The 24,711-nt window shown below is 42.3% G+C and overlaps 1 protein-coding gene and 1 long non-coding RNA gene across 2 annotated transcripts; both read left to right on the forward strand.

The window, feature by feature from the left end:
* The first annotated feature begins 3,259 nt into the window (after nt 1-3,259).
* On the forward strand, nt 3,260-13,365 carry LOC120051549 (LIM and senescent cell antigen-like-containing domain protein 1). Its single transcript, XM_038998491.1, has 10 exons — nt 3,260-3,465; nt 4,689-4,848; nt 5,092-5,158; nt 5,740-5,860; nt 6,266-6,415; nt 6,923-7,073; nt 9,964-10,056; nt 10,738-10,786; nt 10,869-10,944; nt 12,140-13,365. The coding sequence occupies exons 1-10, from the start codon at nt 3,437-3,439 to the stop codon at nt 12,252-12,254; spliced, it is 1,011 nt and encodes a 336-aa protein (XP_038854419.1). The 5' UTR covers nt 3,260-3,436; the 3' UTR covers nt 12,255-13,365.
* Nucleotides 13,366-15,439: 2,074 nt separating this feature from the next.
* On the forward strand, nt 15,440-18,120 carry LOC120051551. Its single transcript, XR_005477285.1, has 3 exons — nt 15,440-16,522; nt 16,956-17,204; nt 17,703-18,120. It is a non-coding gene; the product is annotated as an uncharacterized LOC120051551 (long non-coding RNA).
* Nucleotides 18,121-24,711: the final 6,591 nt, after the last annotated feature.

Raw genomic sequence — 24,711 nt, forward strand, 5'->3', positions numbered from 1 at the left:
AAAAAACAGAAATATCTCATTTACATTAGTAATCATACCATTTGCTATGAGACTCGAAATTGAGGTCAGGTCCATCCTGTTTCCATTGATCATCCTTGAGCTGTTTCTACAACTTGATTGGAGTCCACCTGTTGTAAATTATCTTTGATTGGACATGATTTGGAAAGGCACACACCTGTCTATATAAGCTCCCACAGTTCATGTCAGAGCAAAAACAGAGCCGTGAGGTCGAAGTAATTGTCCGTAGAGCTCCGAGACAGGATTGTGTCGAGGCACAGATCTGGGGAAGGGTACCAAAAAATGTCTGCAGCATTGAAGGTCCACAAGAACACAGTGGCCTCCATCATTCTTAAAATGTAAGAAGTTTGGAACCACCAAGACTCTTCCTAGATCTGGCCGCCCGGCCAAACTGCGCAATCGATGGAGACTAGTCAGGATCGAGGGAAAGATAAACAGAGAAAAGTACAGAGAGATCCTTGATGAAAACCTCAGACTGGGGCAGGTTCACCTTCCAACAGGACAACACGACCTTAAGCACACAGCCAAGACAACGCAGGAGTGGCTTCGGGACAAGTCTCTGAATGTCCTTGAGTGGCTCAGCCAGAGCCCAGACTGGAACCCGATTGAACATCTCTGGATAGACCTGAATATAGCTGTGCAGTGTCGCTTCCCATCTAACCAGACAGATCTTGAGAGGATCTGCAGAGAATAATGGGAGAAACTCCCCAAATACAGGTGTGCCAAGCTTGTAGCTTCATACCCAAGAAGACTTGAGGCTGTAATCGCTGCCAAAGGTGCTTCAACAAAGTACTGAGATAATGGTCTGAATACTAATGTAAATGTGACATTCGTTTTTTATTTTTAATACATTTTGCAAAAATGTCTAAAAACCTGTTTTGCTTGGTCATTATGGGGTATTGTGTGTAGATTGATGAGGAAAAAAAGACAATTGAATCAATTTTAGAATATAACGTAACAGAACGTGGAAATGTCAAGGAGTTTGAATACTTTTCCTAATCAACTGTCTCAACTGTCCAGTTGCAGAAACTACAGAACAAATAATCCTCCACTGGTCTCAGATCTGAGGGTGGGATTGCTACATTGCTCATTGTCAAGCCAATGAGTGACAAGGAGTTGGCATGATATCACAAAGAGACTGGCACTCCAGCTACTCATCCACTACTATACATATCCACTACTATACATATGAAAATCAAAGGTTGATACCAAAAAGTGCAATAAATTCTTTAGGAAAAAGTTTAAATCTCGCATGTAGGTTAGAAAACATCATTTAGATTGCAAGGGTGGGATTGAAACTTCTCTGGCTACAGTAAATGCCAGTTTACTATTCACTGGTGCATTCATGATACAACTACTCCCCCTGCCGGATATTCACTGCAAGTTCAGGCCTCCATGTTGATTTACCATGACACCTGGCAGTTAAAGCGATGGGCCAGTCACGGAGAGGTTGCTGGTTAGAATCCCAGCTCCGACTAGGTGAAAACTCTGTCAATGAGAGCCCCTGAGCAAGGAACTTAATCCTAACTGATCTTGTAAGTCGCCCTGGATAAGAGCGGCTGCTAAACTAATAACATGTTTTAAAACATTTAAAAACTGTACCTGTTGCACAAAGTTCGGCGCAGATGTTGGTAACTGGTTCTCCATACACCTGAGCCGAACGTTGTGCAACAGGTAATTCATATGTTTACCTCATTAGTTAGATGGTTTGTCATTAAATGTATTAGATAGACATGCTTCTAATATCCGTACAGTCTTGACCGGTGACTGACAATTTTGAAGTACGTTAGCTAAAACGAGGTGACGTCAGACCGTCTATTTAAGTAGGCAATAGAAAAAACATCTGTTCATTGATTGGGTAAAGACGAACCGTCACTCCAAAACTAGCGGACCTACAATTCTACACATTTTGCTTTCAATTGTTTGATTTCAACATCCATTATTTCACCCGTCCTCGAAAATAAGTTTACATTCTCATCTTTATTTTTCATCTTCACGATTTATTTTATTTTGAATTCAATACATATGGCGTAAAATTGACCCCATAAAAGCGTTCCACAGGGATGCTGGCCCATGTTGACTCCAATGCTTCCCACAGTTGTGTCAAGTTGGCTGGATGTCCTTTGGGTGGTGGACCGTTCTTGATACACACGGAAAACGGTCCGAGTGTGAAAAACCCAGCAGTGTTGCAGTTCTTGACACAAACCAGTGCGCCTGACACCTACTACCATACCCCGTTCAAAGGCTCTTAAATATTTTGTCTTCCCCGTTCAAAGGCACTTCAATATTTTGTCTTCCCCGTTCAAAGGCACTTCAACCTTTTGTCTTGCCCATTCACCCTCTGAATGGCACACATACACAATCCATGTCTCAAGATTTAAAAATCCTTCATTAACCCATTCCCTCCCCTTAATCTACACAGATTGATGTGGATTTAACACGTGACATCAATAAAAGTTCATGGCTTTCACCTGGTTTCACCTCTTCAGTCTGTCAGCATTTCCCAAACTCGGTCCTCGGGACCCCAGGGATTACACGTTTTGGTTTTTGCCCTAACACTACACAGCTGATTCAAATAATCAAAACTTGATGATGAGTTGATTATTTGAATCAGCTGTGGAGTGTTAGGACAAAACCCCCAAAGTACGCCCTTGGGGTCTCGAGGACTGAGTTTGGGAAACGCTGGTCTATATAATGGAAAGAGCAGTACTTAAGTTAACAGCTAATGGGGACCCTAACAAAATACCAAAATTCCAAATACTACCTTTTGCATGGTCAAACTTCTGTGGCAAGCGTTTGTGTGCAAATCTGCAAATCTGTGTACACAACCAATAAACGTTGATTTGACTCATTCAGACATGTCTATCCAGTCATTGCAGAGGTGTGATGCATATTCAAAGTATTGTAACAGCTTGTTAGGGGTCTAGAACAGGAGTGGGAATATGTCTCAAGGGCCACATCAGAATTTCAAAATTCAGAAAAACTGCAGTTATGTGAAAATGTAAAGGTCCATTATCATTTCTATTTATCTAGTTTTAGACGTTCACGAGTGGCCTGGAGTGTTTGTTTTTTTACCACAAAAAAATAATTCCCCCCCCAAAGCGTTAATATTTTTATTCAAACCTCCCGCCGGCCAGGGGGATGTATGTCGTCCACCCCTGGTTCAGAAGAACTTTAGGGACGCTGCAGTCAGTGCAACAGGAGTGCTATCAGTGTAATAGCCGTTAGAGGGCGCTATTTCGTTCCTTTTCGTTAGAAAACGCCAGCTACCAAGGAAAGGGTGGCTCCACCAAGATTCTGGAGGAAAAAAAATTGCTAGTTGGCTAGGAGTCGCCGCTCGGATCAATCCATTACTCGTCCCATTTGAAGACCCAGGGGAAACGCCGATACGTTTCTGAAACGGTGGTGTTGATAGGTGATGCTGGGAGTAGTAGAAATGACGGGCAGGTAAGAGCTCGCATCCAAGTATGAACACTCGAATTTCACAGCACGTTACCATGCTAATAGCTAGCTGGGCAGCTAACGTTAGCTAATTTGTTCGGTGCAGTACTGTATCTAAGTATGTGATAAAGTGTAACACCTCTAGTGATTTTTTTTAATGATGGGCGTGGGAATCGGCTTGAAGCATTAAATAACTTTTAAATAAAGTTAACTATTTAGTTCGCTAACCTGACTGCTACAGCAGGCTAGTAACGTCAAGTGAGTGGACGTGTGTTGTGAACTTGCTAACGTTAGCTACTTCAAACTCTGTTTTTCTCTCTAGCTTGGAACGTTCGCCTCTTAGTTGGTTAGTTTCTATAACACTTTTAGGGCGAAACATTCAATCTATTTTAAAATGTAAACAAGTTTGATTATTTGGATCATTACACACGGTCTATTTGTAGACCATGTTGTAATTTTTTGGCACTTGATTTGGGGTGTAGGAATAAGCCAATGAGTGTTGAGGCGACACGGTACAGTACGTGTCTCTGATCAATTACGTGATAAACCAACACTGAATACCATCAGACAGCTATGATCTATCATGTCTCTCTGACTGCTCTCAGATGACCAAATTAGGAGACAGACCCTGAGCAACGTGTGTGTCTCCATGGGGACAGCGGTGCTCTGAGTAATATGATTTGAGTAAGGGACTGTCTGAGGGACAAGGCCCCGCCCCTAAAACCAAGCTTGTCTTTCTGTCCCAAAAGGCTCCCTATTACCTATGTAGTGCACTACCTTTAACCAGCCATAGGGATGTGGTTAAAATTAGTCCACTATATAGGGAATAGAGTGCCATTTGGGATGAACACCCCACTCTGTAAAACACTGATCTGTAGTAGAGGAAAATATATTGACCTTTGCCAGTGCTGTTTCTGTAGACACTCAAGGCAGATTTCCAACAGCCCAGCAGTTCTCTATTGGAATAACTTTCTCCTTGGATTTCTTTCACATTGCATTCCCCTATTCAAGCCCCCTGCAGGAGAATCTGCTGCTGTGTGGTAGCCAGAGTGCCAGTCTCTTGTCGTTATTGTGCCAACTCCTTGCCAATGACTGCAGTCAGTTGAGACCACAAACATATTGGGGCTAATTTCACAGGGATTGCTGTGTCAGGATCAACAGAACAGCAGCAAATAATTCTGGAGTTGTCGTCTGTTCTGATCTTCATACTTTCATTTTTGTCACCGTAGCAACATGGCGAACGCCCTGGCAAACGCGTCGTGCGAGCGCTGTAAGAGCGGCTTCGCCCCGGCAGAGAAGATCGTCAACAGCAACGGGGAGCTGTACCACGAGGGCTGCTTCGTCTGCGCACAGTGCTTCCAGCAGTTCCCCGAGGGGCTCTTCTATGAGGTAGACTAACACAGGGCATCACATGTAGGGATGCACAATTCCTGTCATTTCCACACAAATTCCCAGGTTTTCCAAAAATCATGTTTGGGGGATTCTGCATTTCCGGTTTATTCCCTCCAGGATTTCTGGAACACTGGGGAATTTGAGGAAAGTTGCCGCTATTCAAATGTCAAACTGTTCAATGTTTGGGTTTATTGTGTGAGTGAAGCACCCTTGTTAAATGTCATAGTTTTCTCCTGACAGTTTGAAGGCAGGAAATACTGTGAACATGACTTTCAGATGCTCTTCGCTCCCTGCTGCCACCAGTGTGGTGAGTACACACACACATATACACACACATACACACACATACACACACACACACACACACATACATACGCACCAATATACACACACACACACACATATACATACACACACCCACATACATACGCACCAATACATACACACACATACATATACATACATACACACACACACACACACACACACACACACACACACACATATACATACACATACATATACACACACGCATATACACACACACACCAAATCTCTTTGTAAATCCACTGTGTGGGTGGGTGTTCTCATGTTGTATTGGTGGGTGGGTGTTCTCAGGTTGTATTGGTGGGTCGGTGTTCTCATGTTGTATTGGTGGGTGGGTGTTCTCATGTTGTATTGGTGGGTGGGTGTTCTCATGTTGTATTGGTGGGTGGGTGTTCTCATGTTGTATTGGTGGGTCGGTGTTCTCATGTTGTATTGGTGGGTGGGTGTTCTCATGTTGTATTGGTGGGTGGGTGTTCTCATGTTGTATTGGTGGGTCGGTGTTCTCATGTTGTATTGGTGGGTCGGTGTTCTCATGTTGTATTGGTGGGTCGGTGTTCTCAGGGGAGTTCATCATTGGCCGTGTGATCAAGGCCATGAACAACAGCTGGCATCCTGATTGTTTCTGCTGTGATATCTGCCAGGCTGTGCTCGCTGACGTCGGCTTCGTCAAGAACGCTGGCAGGTGAATCTCCAACCAATCACACTGCACATTATACAGGGGCGTCCCCAGCCAGTCACACTGCACATTATACCATGGTAGATGACTATTTAACCAATCACAAATCAACTCTCTCAGTAGTATGTTTGTATAATACAGTGCTGTGAGAGTATTTACCCCGTCTCTGATTGTCTCAGTTTGTTGATATTTGTAAACTCAGGTTCCCTTTATCTAATATCAGGTTTTGGTTGAAGATCTGGTAACATTCAGTATCAACAATATGCAAGAGAACATCAGAAAGGAGGCCAATACTTTTCCAACACTGTAAATAAAGTGTAGGAGAAACTTCTACTGTGTCCACCCTTTCCCTGCTTTGTTTGGCCCAGCCAGACATGTTGGATGTACATCCTGCTTTTTGTCCCTGCCCAGGCACCTATGTCGGCCCTGCCATAACCGTGAGAAGGCTCGAGGTCTGGGGAAGTACATCTGTCAGAAATGCCATGCCATCATCGAGGATAGCCCTCTCATCTTTAAGAACGACCCCTACCACCCCGACCACTTCAACTGCAACAACTGTGGGTCAGTACGCTTCACAGCTCCCCCCTGATATCTGACATGATGTGTTCCTGATTCCATTATGTGGTTCAGTCACTATTTGGAATAATGAAAGCAAGAGTGTTGCTTCAAAAGCACTGTTGTTTGTGTGTAATATAATGGTGTATAATGTTTGTCCCTCCTTTCTCCCTGTAGTAAGGAGCTGTAGTAATATTTGTTCCTCCTTTCTCCCTGTAGTAAGGAGCTGTAGTAATATTTGTTCCTCCTTTCTCCCTGTAGTAAGGAGCTGTAGTAATACTTGTTCCTTCTTTCTCCCTGTAGTAAGGAGCTGTAGTAATATTTGTTCCTTCTTTCTCCCTGTAGTAAGGAGCTGTAGTAATATTTGTTCCTCCTTTCTCCCTGTAGTAAGGAGCTGTAGTAATACTTGTTCCTTCTTTCTCCCTGTAGTAAGGAGCTGTAGTAATACTTGTTCCTTCTTTCTCCCTGTAGTAAGGAGCTGTAGTAATACTTGTTCCTTCTTTCTCCCTGTAGTAAGGAGCTGACAGCAGATGCCAGGGAGCTGAAGGGAGAGCTGTACTGTCTTCCCTGCCATGATAAGATGGGGGTGCCGATCTGTGGCGCCTGCAGAAGGCCCATCGAGGGACGCGTGGTCAACGCCATGGGCAAGCAGTGGCACGTCGAGGTGTGTGGTCAGAAATGACATGATGGGCTCTAGTGGTATTTTAGACATATTTGGACTCCAATGTGATGGTTTAGTCAGATGTTTGCTGAGTAAGCTTTTACAAAGAAATGATATGTTACATTTTTATAATTTTTATACTCTCCACACCTTTCTTTTCCTTCCAACACATTCCTTCATACTTTATTTTTCTCTACATCCTCATCTTTGTGGCTTCTTTTATCCCTCTTCTCTTCTCTTCTCTTCTCTTCCTCCCTCTTCCTCTCCCAGCACTTTGGGTGTAGTGTATGTGAGCGATCGTTCCAGGGCCATCCCTACTATGAATGTAAGGGCTATGCCTACTGCGAGTGGCACTTTAACATGGTGAGAAGGGGTTATGTCCCAAATGGCAGTAGTCCCTATGTAGTGCACTACTTTAACTAGAGCCCATAGTGTTCTGGTCAGAGTTAGGGCCCTATGTAGGGAATAGGGTGCCATTTGGGACACATCCAAGGAGAAAGGAGGGCTTTCTCCTCCCACACATAGAAACTGCACTGCAGGAAACAACATTGCATAGCGAGCTACACAACTACACTCTTCAGCCACATACACCCGTCATATGTCAATAGAAACAAGAGGCACACCATTACCGCATTCACAGATAAGTTCTTCTTAGCCAGAAATACATGGGTGTGGGTGCCTAAACACATTGTTGCACTTTAATATCTCACAACTTTACAGTGCTGATGAATACACTACAAGTAGTCTACAGTGCCTGGCCTGCCTGCAGTTAACATTCTCTCCACTAGAGGCCATTGTTCCGCTGTCTGTCCTGAATGACTGCTGTGTGTGTGTCATGCATCTTTCTGACCAAGCCCCATTGAGTTACTTGGGCCAGTTGTATTCATAAAGCTCTCAGAGTAGGGCTGATATAGGGTTAGTTTAGTCTTTAAAGGTCCCAAACAGTCATTCTGATTCCCATGTAAAATAGCATTTTGAGTGACTAAAATATCCCCCATAATATTTGTTTTGGATAGAAATGCTCAATGTGGTCTAACTACCAAGAAGTTTGAAAAGACAGGCTGAGTGGAGAGCTTATACTTGTGAGCTCTCCTTGACTGACAGCTCTTTGAAACCCCTATGTCAAGCAACTTGGATACAGTGTTGCAGTAAAATCATCTCAAGCAAATGTGGTGATACATTTTACTACCTCTCCCATTTGGCATGTCTGTTATGATGTGGTTCACAGCAGCACTGACGGATGTGTTGACATGACAACGGCGTCTGAGTTTCTAACAACCCCGTTCCATGCTGGCTGAAGACCTAGCTAGCCCGTAACTAGCTAACACCAGACACAGATGAAGACCTAGCTAACACCAGACACAGATGAAGACCTAGCTAACACCAGACACAGATGAAGACCTAGCTAACACCAGACACAGATGAAGACCCAGCTAACACCAGACACAGATGAAGACCCAGCTAACACCAGACACAGATGAAGACCCAGCTAACACCAGACACAGATGAAGACCCAGCTAACACCAGACACAGATGAAGACCCAGCTAACACCAGACACAGATGAAGACCCAGCTAACACCAGACACAGATGAAGACCCAGCTAACACCAGACACAGATGAAGACCCAGCTAACACCAGACACAGATGAAGACCCAGCTAACACCAGACACAGATGAAGACCCAGCTAACACCAGACACAGATGAAGACCCAGCTAACACCAGACACAGATGAAGACCCAGCTAACACCAGACACAGATGAAGACCCAGCTAACACCAGACACAGATGAAGACCCAGCTAACACCAGACACAGATGAAGACCCAGCTAACACCAGACACAGATGAAGACCCAGCTAACACCAGACACAGATGAAGATCTAGCTAGCCAGTAACTAGCTAACACCCGACACAGATGAAGACCTAGCTAGCCAGTAACTAGCTAACACCCGACACAGATGAAGACCTAGCTAGCCAGTAACTAGCTAACACCCGACACAGATGAAGATCTAGCTAGCCAGTAACTAGCTAACACCAGACACAGATGAAGACCCAGCTAGCCCGTAACTAGCTAACACCAGACACCGATGAAGACCTAGCTAGCCCGTAACTAGCTAACACCAGACACAGATGAAGACCCAGCTAACACCAGAAACAGATGAAGACCCAGCTAGCCAGTAACTAGCTAGCACCAGGCACAGATAAAAGGGGACATGAGTGTCTTTACCATAGATGAATAGTGTGAACGTTTAATTATATTTGATGACACCTTACAGTCCAATTTTGGCACCAGTAGAGTAGCTGTATAAACCACGCCCCTCCACAAACACGCCTTCTCCGATGTTGGTTACAAAGCGGTACTTATTTTAAATTAGGTAAGAGAATATCATTTTACCATTGGTGTATTAAAAAGAGTTAGGGTGATGTCACCCTAACCCCTTAACAATGAATCCAAGTGTTTGACATGGGGGAGGGGACCAGTAGCTTTATGACTTTATCAATGTAGGAGCAACTGTCATTTTTCATACTTTGACCTGGTTTCATTCAAATATCATCCAGTTTCATGAAAAACATGGATTTTTATTTGACTGTTCATGACCTTTAAGATCATAATGAAGAACATATGTACAGGTAGATCACCTGATCCTAGATCAGCACTCCTTCACTGATACGCTTTGTGAATACGTGCCCTGATGGCAGCTGACTAGAGTTAGCCAAGTTAGCTTACTTAACTGCTTGTGCCTGTAAGTAGAGTTAGCAATATGTTAACGCATGTGTAGTGGTGTCTGCCTGTGACAAGAGTTAGCTATTAGCCATGCTAACTTGGGGTGCTACTTCCCTGTGACTACAGTTAGCCATTAGCCATGCTAACATGTGATGTTGCCTGTGTTTGCAGCATTTTGTGTGTGCTAAGTGTGAGAAGCCGTTCCTTGGACACCGCCACTATGAGAGGAAGGGTTTGGCCTACTGTGAGACCCACTACAACCAGGTAATAAAGCTATGATCTGACTGTGAGACCCACTACAACCAGGTAATAAAGCTATGATCTGACTGTGAGACCCACTACAACCAGGTAATAAAGCTATGATCTGACTGTGAGACCCACTACAACCAGGTAATAAAGCTATGATCTGACTGTGAGACCCACTACAACCAGGTAATAAAGCTATGAACTGACTGTGAGACCCACTACAACCAGGTAATAAAGCTATGATCTGACTGTGAGACCCACTACAACCAGGTAATAAAGCTATGATCTGACTGTGAGACCCACTACAACCAGGTAATAAAGCTATGAACTGACTGTGAGACCCACTACAACCAGGTAATAAAGCTATGATCTGACTGTGAGACCCACTACAACCAGGTAATAAAGCTATGAACTGACTGTGAAACCCACTACAACCAGGTAATAAAGCTATGATCTGACTGTGAGACCCACTACATCCAGGTAAATGGTACCCTATTCCCTATGTAATGCACTATATTTGACAGGTCCCATGGGGCTCATGTCCCTCAACGTTCATACAATAGGGTTGCTGAGTAACACCGTTATTGCATGTTGTTCTGGCTGGCACTGACTGAAATGTAAAGTTTGATAATGGTTAAATCAAGTAGTGTATGTTTGGTGAATGAAATGCTCATCTCTGCCTGTGTCTCAACCCTCTAGCTCTTTGGTGATGTGTGCTACCACTGCAACAGAGTGATTGAAGGAGATGGTAAGCATCAACTGTTTTTCATGTTTAATGAATTGTTTTAGAACGATCTAAAGCCATAATGGACTTTCTGTTCCTCCTGTAGTGGTGTCAGCCCTGAACAAAGCATGGTGTGTGAACTGCTTCTCCTGCGCCACCTGCAACACCAAGCTCACCCTCAAGTACGTTGTTATTACATGATTATATATCAGTGGTATTATACTGGGCTCTTTCCTAACCCTTTGGCTCTTCCTGTCTGTCGTTGTCCTGCCTTCCTTTCAATCTGTGTGCGTCCCAAATGACACCCTATTCCCTATAAAGTTCTGTGTTTTCTCTAACCTTCCTCCTATTGGACACAATCTGTTTTTCCTCTTATTTCTCTAGTCTTCTCACTTCTCCACCCTGTGCTTTTTCCATCCTCTGTTTTCTCTTCTCTCTCCCTCCCCTTCCTCTGGTGTAACAGAGACAAGTTTGTAGAGGTAGATCTGAAGCCTGTATGTAAGCACTGTTACGAGCGGATGCCTGAGGAGCTGAAACGCAGACTGGCCCGACGCGAGAGGGACGCCTCAAAAGACCGCAAAAAGAAACCTGTTATCTGTCTGTAGACTTTTCCAGTCCTCTTCCTTTCATCTTCACTATCCTCTTCTCGCTCATTTTCATCCATTGGTTAGTAATTCCACTTCCTGTCATCTTCACTATCCTCATTTCCATCTATTGGTTAGTAATTCCACTTCCTGTCTTCAATATCCTCTCATTTCCATCTATTGGTTAGTAATTCCACTTCCTGTCATCTTCACTATCCTCTCATTTCCATCTATTGGTTAGTAATTCCACTTCCTGTCATCTTCACTATTCTCTAATTTCCATCTATTGGTTAGTAATTCCACTTCCAAGTCACTCTTCATTTATCTTTTCCTCTTATTGTCTTTCCTCTTGTTTTCTCCTCCAGTTTGCTTGATCTGTTTTGTCATTGTCCTGTCATTGCTCTGTTATGTGACAATGGCTGAGTCCCAAATGACAACCTGTGGGCCCTGGTCCAATGTAGTGCACTATAAAGGGAATAGGGTGCCATTTGGGATGCACACGTTGTGATCAAATGTGTAATCTGCCATATTCATATGATATGGAGGTCATTTCCCTTAAAAATACAATATTTAGTGTTGGTTCCACTTCAGTACATCTGACTGTATTCCTGTCCTGTCATGCTAGTTGTGTGATCATAGTGTACCTTGCTAAGGATAGACACCTGCATGTGCTGCTGTTCATGAGAATACAAAAACATTTAAAATAATTATTCGTAAAGCACATTTCATACACAATGGAGCCCAAAATGCATTACAAAATACTGACTGTGTCTCCCCTGTCCTCTGTTGACAGGAACAAGTTTGTGGAGTTTGACATGAAGCCTGTGTGTAAGAAATGTTATGAGAAGTTTCCTCTGGAACTGAAGAAGAGACTGAAGAAACTGGCTGAGACTGTCGGACGCAAGTAGACCTCCGAGTACCAAGGGGGCGACACCGAACAAAATTTCCAGTAGCTTTCCCAAAGTTCCAGAAACTCTGGAAAATTCCCTGGCTCTCCGGATGTCCTGCTTATTCCCTATTGATTCTGGGGATCTTCCATTTCTGGGTTTCTAGAAACCTGGGATTTTCAGAAAGTTACTGGAGGTTTGCAGCCCGACGAGCAACGCTGAAACCGATATTAACCTTAACAAGTGCCCAAATGAATCGTATAAATGTGTCAGACTCAAAATACTGTCTGTTCCAGTATTTTAGTCTTTGACGTCCTCGGGTACTCAGTAATAACGTGTTAATCTTTTCTCACTTTTTAATTGATTATTTTTGTGCAAGTGGCTTTTTGCATGTGGAGCTGTTTTCCAGATGTCCAGAGTCTTATTCAAACAATATAGAACCTCATTCCGCCTGACAATGACCTATGAAAGCATGGAGGGGAAAAAATGATGGGTGAAATGCATTTAGATATTGTTAAGAAATAATACATAAGACTGTCTGATCTAGTTTGGCCACGAGCGGACCAAATGAACAGCATTATAAAGGGTTAATGACATCTAACAAAATACTTGCACACTGTCTTAAAGAGATGAGAAGGTGCTTGTAGTACTCTTAAAATAGCTTTTGTCTTGTGCCTTGGGTATGAATATACACTGAGTATACAAAATATTTCCATGACATAGACGGATCAGGTGAAAGCTATGATCCCTTATTGACGTCTCTTCAATCAGTAGATGACAGATTTAAAGAAAGATTTTTAACTCAGTACAAGTACTAATGTTTGGTAAGCTCAGTGTATATTTTACACTGCATTATATACTGTAAGTGTGTCAGATAATATGCATGTGGTTGTCCAATATACTGGCATGTGATCCAGACTTACTACAACTGCCTTAATTAGAGAATATTCCTCACTTCTGTGTAAGAATGAGAATTCTAGCTGTGTATCAGAACGTGGAGCCAATGAGTCTGGTATGTCATCTATGAGTCTGGTATATCATGTGTGAGTCTGGTATATCATGTGTGAGTCTGGTATATCGTGTATCCTAACATTTGCTTGTAATAAAATAAAATGTCATGGGTTTGTTTGAATATTACTCCCAATCGTTTCAGAGGAGGAGAGTTGAAAGGAATGGAGATGGACACGTCTTAGCATGCTACTCCATTTTGTTCCATCACTGTGAGTCGCTGACAGGTATAAACAAGTTAGGGGAGTGTTTCATGGAGCACAATCGCTTAAGTAGAATTAGTTAGATAGGTATGATAAATATACGTATGTAAAGGTCTTAATTACACCCTAGATCAGCTAGATGCAGGCAAGAGTGTGCAAGGCGGTTTTGAATGTGTCACTATCTGTCACCTTGATTACTCAAAATTCTCTCAACCTATGTACTTACCTACATTGTAAACTTTCATTCATAGGCTAGGTTGTAGCAGCCACATGATGGATACAGGGAAAATGTTAGTATCATGTAGTAGCCTACACCTATTGATGTTACATTGAGATGGGTGAATGGAATATGAATGACAGTCATCCAATATACTGTTATAGAAATAAAATATAAATGATCATCCTTCCTCATCTTAAACGGCACCGATCGCCACTGTCGTCTCCTGTGTACATACCTAATATTGAGTACATACCTGCATCTCCTGAATACAAACCAAGTAATCTGACGTATAGGTCTTCATGCGCTGTTGAGAACTTTGATGGTCTCGAAATGGAGTCAGTCGGCAGTTGTGAGGGCTCTGAAGTTGAGCCTGTCCAGGATGTGGTGGACCTTCCTGAGCCTGTCCAGGATGTGGTGGACCTTCCTGAGCCTGTCCAGGATGTGGTGGACCTTCCTGAGCCTGTCCAGGATGTGGTGGACCTTCCTGAGCCTGTCCAGGATGTGGTGGACCTTCCTGAGCCTGTCCAGGATGTGGTAGAGATGTCTAACGTTTGCCCTGAGACTCCTACCGGTGATCATTTTGGAAAGAGTGGATTCCTGCTTTTTGGAAGACCCATACGTCGGGTAAAGCTGGGTAAAGGACAAAAAAGGGTAATCAATGGGGGTTAATAAATGGGGTTGAGTGTAGAAGTGGATCAAATGAAAAGGAATATTCCTAGTGTTTGTGACACCTGACATTTGGTGAGACAGAGACCGGTGGCAATGGTGAGACAGAAAAGCATGTCTGTCTTGTTGAGCTTTGACAGAGTTGCTACCTGATAAGGTCAGGTTAGATTAGGTATTCCGTGAGGGCCTATGTTCTGAATCCGCTCCGCTACGGTGCTTTAGGTGCCAAGGATTTGGACATGTTGCAGCAGTGTGTAGAAGAGGGATCCCACGATGTGAGGAAAGTGCAGGAGGGCATAGTAAGAGGGAGTGTACAGTTGAGATACAGAAATCACTGTGTGTCAACTGGGGGTTTTCATGCAGCAGGGGACCGAAAGTGCCTTGTGAGAGAGACAGGTTGAGATTGCCAGAGTTCGAGTGGGGCTGAAGCACGCTGAAGCAGTGAAGAGGGTATCCCAAGGGTGAGAGAGTCGGGTGAGAGCCTCCCAGTGAGTAGGCTTGAAGAGAGGATGAGTTTTAGTATGGTTGGATTTCTGATCAACGGCACCGATGGAGCGGAAAGTACATGTGGCAGTTGCAGCTGCAGAGAAACAGGGAAATGGTTCAACTGAAATGTGTCTTCTGCATTTAACCCAACCCCACTGAATCAGAGAGGTGCGTAGGGCTGCCTTAATCGACATCCACGTCTTCGGCGCCCGGGGAACAGTGGGTTAACTGCCTTGCTCAGGGGCAGAACGACAGATTGTTACCATGTCAGCTTGGGGATTTGATCCAGCAACCTTTCGGTTACTGGCCCAACACTCTAACCATTAGGCTACCTGCGAACCACGAAAAAAATAAAACAGGTAAAACATTGTGAGAGATTTTTGTGCAGAAGATCTACAGGAAGTTTTGAGAGAAGGGATTCCATCCTCCCAGGTGGAAGGCCTGTTGTAGGATCGTTTAGGGACAAAGTAAGGCTCCTTAATTGTGTTGTCAAGAAGATAACTTTTGTGTCGGGTTCAAATGTATTACTACGTATGTAATAGCACATTTAAACTTTCTAATATCAAAATATCTCATTTAAGATTTTAACCTGTTTTTTGTTGTTGTTTGTGACCAAAATCCACAATCCGACCTGCGAAAAGCAGCAATACGCAACACAGAGTCTGCCCGAAATGTACATGAAGAATAAGATATCGCCACAGATAGAACAATGAGACAGATATTTCACCGGATGTAAAAATGTGAAGCATCTGCTTTGCGTTTCCACAAGCCCATTGGCCGGCAGTGGGAGAAGATGGAACGAGATGGATTTTGGTCGAAATTCTGCACATTTCCTCATCGATGAAATATTTGATTTCGATACAGTTTTCTGTTCCGAAAACTAGAATATGTTATGAACAGAGTGGACTAAGTTGTGTAGACTTGACCCTTTGCAACGTTTTTAAAAATCGCGTTGTTTAGAAAGAGTGAGTTATTGCACACGCGCACTTCACAGAGTAGGCGTTCCCTAAAGGAAATCTGCAGATGCGTGCTAGAACGCGCCAATAGGATCTCGCTAGCTCATGCTTGGCTCTGGTCAACTCTCTTTCCTTGTTCTGCCCTCTATTACTCATTTGTTCCCGTTGGAAACGACAGGCTGTGGTATATCTTAGTTTAGTTGTAAAGATCTTCGACGTCACATTTGCACGGTGGTATCACATATACATCTTTGGTGGTAGTGGGAGAACAGGAAGTTCCGGGCAGGCGCCTTAACTGTGTTGTCAAGACGATAACTTTTGTGTCGGTTTCAAATGTATTACTACTGGTATGTAATAGCACATTTAAACGTTCTAATATCAAAAGAACATGTCATAACATGCTAGGTAACAAATAACTTGAAGTTGTATCACGTTTGGTAAAGGTTTTATGTGCTATTTTTGTGTCAAGCCGAGTGAGTGAAGAACGTGATCAAATCTATTTTTCAAGTCACATAAACTAGAGACTGGGTTTGTCTGAGTGACTGTACATCATTTCGTAAAAGTAATTTAATAGAAAATACAAGTATTTGATATTTCTGAGTGCGTTTGACATATTGGTTTTGTGTAAAATTCACAAGCTGGTAAAATGGTGGCGCCCACTCGGTCTGCTTCAACGGACTTCGGTGCAGGCAGTGCTCGTGCATCCGAGAGAGACAAATTCACAGCTACACTACTGGTTTGAAGATGAATGTAATGTTTATCCGTTTTTCACATGTGTAGCAATATTCAGACACATTCAGTTCTTTCTATCTATAATTGTTACTATGGTGTGAACGGGAAATACAATATTTTTTTTGTGATTTAAATAATACAGTGAAGACAAGGTTATTCCAGAAAATAGTTAATTGTGCTGCTTAAAACAACAACTGCAATCTAAATGGTTTTGGGTCTTTTATGCGTTTATGTAAATGTAGGACATCTACTCTAGATTAAGTGTATTTACGTTGTGATTTAGTGTGGAATTTGTGTCTAGTGTGAATTAATTCATGTTTTGTTGTCAATGCTTAGCTACCTGATCTATTGAAATTAGATCATTGATCAAGAAAAAATAGAATTTTAGAGAATAAAGAAAGCGGCAGAACTGTCAAGACAATTTTTGTGTCGTTGCTCATTATTACTACAGGCCGACTCCGATTAAGTCTGAGGCCGGTATCATCAACAGTGAGAACAAACCCATCCTGCCTCTCTCCCTCCACACTGAGTAGAAACCTACAGTTGCTGAGTCCTGATTGTGAGAGTGGGGTCCAGTTTGCACTGTAGGATCCAGAGATGGCATCAGTGAAGCTGGAAGACTGCAGTCAAACACTGGAGCTGAATGTCAACATTAAAGATGAAGAAGAGGAGGAGAAGATTGGGAAATCTGTTTCTCATGGTAAGAGCAGGTTCTATCTAACTAAATGTATGTTGTTCATTCCAACTTCCCACTGTTCATGAAAAGTTGCAGTAGAACTGTTTCAATGAGAAGGTCATGTTATTTCATGCTACTGGATTAACATAAATGTACAGTACCAGTCAAAGGTTTGGACACCTACTCATTCCAGGGTTTATCTTTATTTTGTACTATTTTCTACATTGTAGAATAATAGTGAAGACATCAAAACTATGAAATAACTTTCAAGCAATGTATAAGAGTTATACTCCAGTCTAGTAGGTGGCGGTAGTGCAACATTTATTGGATGCCAACAGCCGTTCAACATAATCGAAGAACTCACCTGTAATGTGCCACGTCTACCACAACCTTTCCTATCGTGTTAGTTATCACTACAGCATTTTAGGAAGCCATTGTTCAAAGTCTGTTCATACATACAGTACAATGGGAGGGGGTGTGGCCTGCACAGGACCAGGAAGTTGATCTCAGACTTCTATTTAGGACTGGGATCCAATCCGGGGTTGACAGATTAACAGTGAGGACAAACCTAGCCTGCCTTTCTCCTTTCACACCGAGTCCAAACCTACAGTTACTGGGTCCTGATTGTGACATTGGAGCCCAGTTTGCACCGCAAGATCCAAAGATGTCATCAGTGAAGCTGGAAGACTGCAGTCAAACACTGGAGCTGAACGTCAACATTAAAGATGAAGAAGAGGATGAGAAGATTGGGAAATGTGTTAATCATGGTAAAAGCAGGCTCTATCTTCGTAAATTAGACCTCCATAATTTATGACCCAGTCTAATGCTAGGTTAAATTCTGCTTCTGTCGTGTGGGCGAGCGGTTTGCTGATGTTAATAACGTTGTGAACAGAGTGCCCCATGGTGGTGTTATGTTATGGGCAGGCATAAACTACGGTCAACGAACATGATTGCATTTTATCGATGGAAGTTTGAATGCACAAAAATACTTTGACGAGATCCTGAAGACCACTGTGAGGCCCATTTTTTTTTTTTTTTTTTTTTTTAAGGTATTTGGGACCAAGAGATGCATATCTGCATTCCCGGTCGTGAAATCCATAGATTTGCGCCTAATCCATTTCTTTCAATTGACCGATTTGCTCATATGAACTGTAACTCAGTAAAATCAATGAAATTGTTGCATGTTGCTTTTATTTCTGTTCAGTATACAGTCTACTACTCAATGGGGTAAACATGAACGTCAACAACAAAGGGACACAGTGCCCTTCGCGCCCGCTTGACAAGCACTACTCTGGCAACCTAGTAGCCATGGCAACCTAGTATGAAGTAGCTACCTAGTAGCCATTTTCAAGGTGACAGCTGCACTTTTTTAAACCTTTATTTAACTAGGCACGTCAGTTAAGAAAAACTATCTTATTTACAATGACCGGCCAAACGTGGACGACGCTGGGCCAATGGGAGTCCTTTTGGGTGGCGCACAAATCACAGCCGGTTGTGATACAGCCTGGATTCAAACCAGGGTTTCTGTAGTGACTCCTCTAGTACTCGAGATGCAGTGTCTTAGACCGCTGAGCCACTCGGGAGCCCAACGTACAGCACATGAAGCACACCATCATTTTTTTTTTTTTTAAATAAAGAGTTGTCAGTTTTGTAGCTGAAACTGTACAATTATTTGTGTAAAACTAACAGTAAAATACAACCCAGACTCATCCTCTGGCTTAAAAATAGAAGTCCAAACTCTTGCGGTATGGTAGCTAATGGTATGCAGGGTTGGGTAGGTTACTTTCTAAATGGAATCCTTTACAAGGTACCTGTCCAAAATTGTAATCAGTAACTTAATTTTGGGATTCCCCAAACTCGTTAACATAATCTGATTACATTCCGTTACTTTTAGATTACTTTCCCCTTAAGAGGCATTAGAATTATACAAATGTATGTTGCCAATTGAATGACATCTATTGCAGGATAAATCAATGTTAAAGTTTACATAGCTGGCCACATATGGATGTTAAATTTTACTTTATGGGTTGGTTATGTAGGCTTCTTCTAACCCATCGCTTTCTACTACATATAATAATACGATTAAATTATATCTTTACATTAAAAACCAAAGTCTATCAGAATTCCAGCCATTCCAATAAATGTTATACCCCTTGATCTTCAAGAATAGGACTTGGAAAAATGGAAGTATAGATTAGCCAAATAGTTTTACCAGAGCATGACACCAAAGCTAAGGACTTATTAGCCAGCCCTACTTTTTATTGTCGCAGAGGACTCATTGATTCGAGTTGAAAAATAAATGCTGCGCTCGTGGAATGTCATGCTTTGCCAAGAGTGTGCAAAGCTGTCAAGGCAAAGGGTGGCTACTTTGAAAAATATAAAATATATTTTGATTTGTTTAACACTTATTTATTTAAAATTTTGGGGGGTTACTACATGATTCCTTATGTGTTATTTCATAGTTTTGATGTCTTCATTATACTACAATGTAGAAAATAGTAAAAATAAAGAAACCCTTGAATCAGTAGGTGTGTCCAAACGTTGACTGGTACTGTGTATATAGAATGTATAAGTCCCTAAACAGACTTAAAAAGGGGCTATCACAAGTGTGCAAGTTTGAGCATGTGTCCATTAGGCCTATGGATTTTTATTTTTATCAGCATGAATTAGATTGAGCATTAAAAGCACCACTTTTATTCCATAGGCTTGGATCCACATTGTGCTGCTGTTGCAAGAGTGAATTTTTCACTGGCTGTCCACTGGTTTCAAAATCAATGATTGATAGGCAGCTTAAACTTCTTGAATTAAACCATTATTGGGTTCAAATACACATTTAGATTTTTGAACAGACATCCTCAACAACCACAATCCGTAAGGTGCAAATAGCTAAATGAGAGAGCAGCAGTGTGATTCACATCAATGCGCTATGTAGATAACAATAATAAGTGATATCCGTATCACTGTAGACTACACCACTACTGGCATCCTTACCTCCAAGCGTTTATTCAAGTTGGATAATTTGGTGTGTCATCATAGTGGTCTCTGATTTGTGGTCAGACTCACTCAGGTGGAACAAACTTAAACATGCGCCTTTTTTCCAATGCTGATTTGAATGTCATTGAGAATTTTTTATTTTTTTTTCCAGCAAAAATAATTTCTGAATTTAAAAGTAATCCTCTAGTTTTTCAAAAGTATCGGTAATTTGATTACAATATTTTTACTGGTAATTTATTGCAGTTACCGTTTTTTGTAATCCCTTTACATGTAACGGATAACATGTAATCTGTTAGTCCCCAACCCTGAATGTATGGTAGTTGTGTGGTAAGAAAAGGAAGAGAGAAACCCCCCACAGTGCAATCAAACAGTCTAACCTATAGCACAGCGCTTTCGACTCAGTCTAACCTATAGCACAGCGCCTTCGACTCAGTCTAACCTATAGCACAGCGCTTTCGACTCAGTCTAACCTATAGCACAGCGCTTTCGACTCAGTCTAACCTATAGCACAGCGCTTTCGACTCAGTCTAACCTATAGCACCGCTTTTGACTCAGTCTAACCTATAGCACAGCGCTTTCGATTCACTCCTTTCCACAAGCCCACTACTTTCCTTTCAACACACCCACTCGCTCATACTCCGGTCGTCGTATTGAGATGCCGCTACCCCCTTCTCCTATTGGACGAACCGCCGCTGCTCAACTGGGGACTTAAAAAAGACACCAACTTATTCACACAGGAGAGAATCTGACCTGGAGCTAAGATGTAGTGCAATGATGCGAAAGCGTAAGAATGGCGCTTCAGAGATTTGTGTCCCGAGTGTACACCTCGAACAAAGGTGTATACATACAGTTGAAGTCAGAAGTTTACATACACCTTAGCCAAATACATTTAAACTCAGTTTTTCACAATTCTTGACATTTAATCCTAGTAAAAATTCCCTGTTTTAGGTCAGTTAGGATCACCACTTTATTTTAGGAATGTGAAATGTCAGAATAATAGTAGAGAGAATGATTTATTTCAGCTTTTATTTCTTTCATCACATTCCCAGTGGGTCAGAAGTTTACATACACTCAATTAGTATTTGGTAGCATTGCCTTTAAATTGTTTAACTTGGGTCAAATGTTTTGTGTAGCCTTCCACAAGCTTCCCACAATCAATTGGGTGAATTTTGGCCCATTCCACCTGACAGAGCTGGTTGTAAGGCCTCCTTGCTCGCACACACTTTTTCATTTCTGCCCACAAATTTTTTATAGGATTTGAGGTCAGGGCTTTGTGATGGCCACTCCAATACCTTGATTTTGTTGTCCTTAAGCCATTTTGCCACAACTTTGGAAGTATGCTTGGGGTCATTGTCCATTTGGAAGACCCATTTGCGACCAAGCTTTAACTTCCTGACTGATGTCTTGAGATGTTGCTTCAATATATCCACATAATTCCCCTTCCTCATGATGCCATCTATTTTGTGAAGTGCACCAGTCCCTCCTGCAGCAAAGCACCCCCACAACATGATGCTGCCACCCCCGTGCTTCACGGTTGGGATGGTGTTCTTCGGCTTGCAAGCCTCCCCCTTTTTCCTCCAAACATAACAATGGTAATTATGACCAAACAGTTATATTTTTGTTTCATCAGACCAGAGGACATTTCTCAAAAAAGTACAATCTTTGTTCCCATGTGCAGTTGCAAACCGTAGTCTGTCTTTTTTCTGGCAGTTTTGGGCCAGTGGCTTCTTCCTTGCTGAACGGCCTTTCAGATTATTTCGATATAGGACTTGTTTTATTGTGGATATAGATACTTCTGTACCTGTTTACTCCAGCATCTTCACAAGGTCCTTTGCTGTTGTTGTGGGATTGATTTGCACTTTTCGCACCAAAGTACGTTCATCTCTAGGAGACAGAACGGATCTCCTTCCTGAGCGGTATAACGGCTGCGTGGTCTCATGGTGTTTATACTTGCATACTATTGTTTGTAAAGATGAATGTGGTACCTTCAGGCATTTGGAAATTGCTCCCAAGGATGAACCAGACTTGTGGAGGTCTACAAAAAAATTGGCTATTTTTATTTTCCCATGATGTCAAGCAAAGAGGCACTGAGTTTGAAGGTAGGCCTTGAAATACATCCAGAGGTACACCTCCAATTGACTCAAATGTCAATTAGCCTATCAGAAGCTTCTAAAGCCATGACATAATTTTCTGGAATTTTCCAAGCTGTTTAAAGGCACAGTCAACTTAGTGGATGTAAACTTGACCCACTGGAATTGTGATACAGTGAGTACAATAAGTGAAATAATCTGTCTGTAAACAGTTGTTGGAAAAATTACCTGTCATGCACAAAGTAGATGTCCAAACCGACTTGCCAAAACTATAGTTTGTTAACAATAAATTTGTGGAGTGGTTGAAAAACTAGTTTTAATGACTCCAACCTAAGTGTATGTAAACTTCCGACTTCAACTGTACCTTTTGTCTCCTGAATACAAACTGAGTAATCATATTTATAGGTCTACATGATCTCTTGAGAACCTTGATGATCTCGAAATGGAGGTTGAGCCAGTCCAGGATTAAGTGGGCCTACCTGTGGTAGACAGGTGTAGGCAGTGGTGGAAAAAGTACCCAATTGAGATACTTGAGTAAAAGTAAAGATGCCTTCATAGAAAATGACTCAAGTGAAAGTCACCCAGTAAAATAGTACTTGAGTAAAAGTATTTGGTTTTAAATATACATTTACATTTACATTTTAGTCATTTAGCAGACGCTCTTATCCAGAGCGACTTACAGTAGAGTGCATACATTTTATTACATTTATATACTATATATAAATATATATAGTAGGATATATAGGTTGGACTATATATACAATATACTTAAGTATCAGAAGTAAAAGTACAAGTGTAAATTATTTTAAATTCCTTATTAGGCCAACCAGGCCTCATGTTCTTGTTTATTTAATTTTTTTACAGATAGCCAGGGTCACGCTTAAACACTTGGACATCCATTTACAAACAAAGCATGTGTTCAGTGAGTCTGTCAGATCAGAGGCAGCAGGGATGACCAGGGATGTTCTCTTGATAAGTGTGGGAATTAGACCATTTTCCTGTCCTGCTAAACATTCAAAATGTAACGAGTACTTTTGGGTGTCAGGGAAAATGTATGGAGTAAAAAGTACCTAATTTTCTTAAGTGTAGTGAAGTAAAAGTTGTAAAAAAAAAAAAAACAAACTTTACACCACAGGGTGTAGTTGAGACTTCCAACGTTTGCCCTGAGAATCCTACCAGAGATGATTTTGGACAGGTAGGAGTGAGACTTTTAGAAGGCGTCGATTCTTGCTTTTTGGCCCACCCATACGTTTTGTCAAGTTGGGTAAAAAACAAACTGGGAATGGTTATATCTGTGTTACAAAGTCTCGAAGTGGAATTGTTTAGATTTTTTTGCTTATCCACCGCCCAGAGGAAGTGGGTGCTTCAAGTCACGCGACCCGGGTCTCAACCTGTGGTGTGCTTTACTCTCCGGAGTAGGGCCCTGCTCAAAGGGGTGATCAGTGGGTTAGAGGAGGATCAAATGAAAAGGAATATTCCTAGTGTTTGTGTTGCTAGCCGTTTGGTAAGACGTAGACCCGGTGGCAATGGTGAGACTCAGAAAAGCATGTCTGTCTTGTTGAGCTTTGACAGAGTTGCTACCTGATAAGGTCAGGTTAGATTAGGTATTCCGTGAGGGCCTATGTTCTGAATCCGCTCCGCTACGGTGCTTTAGGTGCCAAGGATTTGGACATGTTGCAGCAGTGTGTAGAAGAGGGATCCCACGATGTGAGGAAAGTGCAGGAGGGCATAGTAAGAGGGAGTGTACAGTTGAGATACAGAAATCACTGTGTGTCAACTGGGGGTTTTCATGCAGCAGGGGACCGAAAGTGCCTTGTGAGAGAGACAGGTTGAGATTGCCAGAGTTCGAGTGGGGCTGAAGCACGCTGAAGCAGTGAAGAGGGTATCCCAAGGGTGAGAGAGTCGGGTGAGAGCCTCCCAGTGAGTAGGCTTGAAGAGAGGATGAGTTTTAGTATGGTTGGATTTCTGATCAACGGCACCGATGGAGCGGAAAGTACATGTGGCAGTTGCAGCTGCAGAGAAACAGGGAAATGGTTCAACTGAAATGTGTCTTCTGCATTTAACCCAACCCCACTGAATCAGAGAGGTGCGTAGGGCTGCCTTAATCGACATCCACGTCTTCGGCGCCCGGGGAACAGTGGGTTAACTGCCTTGCTCAGGGGCAGAACGACAGATTGTTACCATGTCAGCTTGGGGATTTGATCCAGCAACCTTTCGGTTACTGGCCCAACACTCTAACCATTAGGCTACCTGCGAACCACGAAAAAAATAAAACAGGTAAAACATTGTGAGAGATTTTTGTGCAGAAGATCTACAGGAAGTTTTGAGAGAAGGGATTCCATCCTCCCAGGTGGAAGGCCTGTTGTAGGATCGTTTAGGGACAAAGTAAGGCTCCTTAATTGTGTTGTCAAGAAGATAACTTTTGTGTCGGGTTCAAATGTATTACT

Source organism: Salvelinus namaycush, chromosome 7 (assembly GCF_016432855.1).
Source record: "Salvelinus namaycush isolate Seneca chromosome 7, SaNama_1.0, whole genome shotgun sequence".
In the NCBI taxonomy this organism is placed as follows: domain Eukaryota; kingdom Metazoa; phylum Chordata; class Actinopteri; order Salmoniformes; family Salmonidae; genus Salvelinus; species Salvelinus namaycush.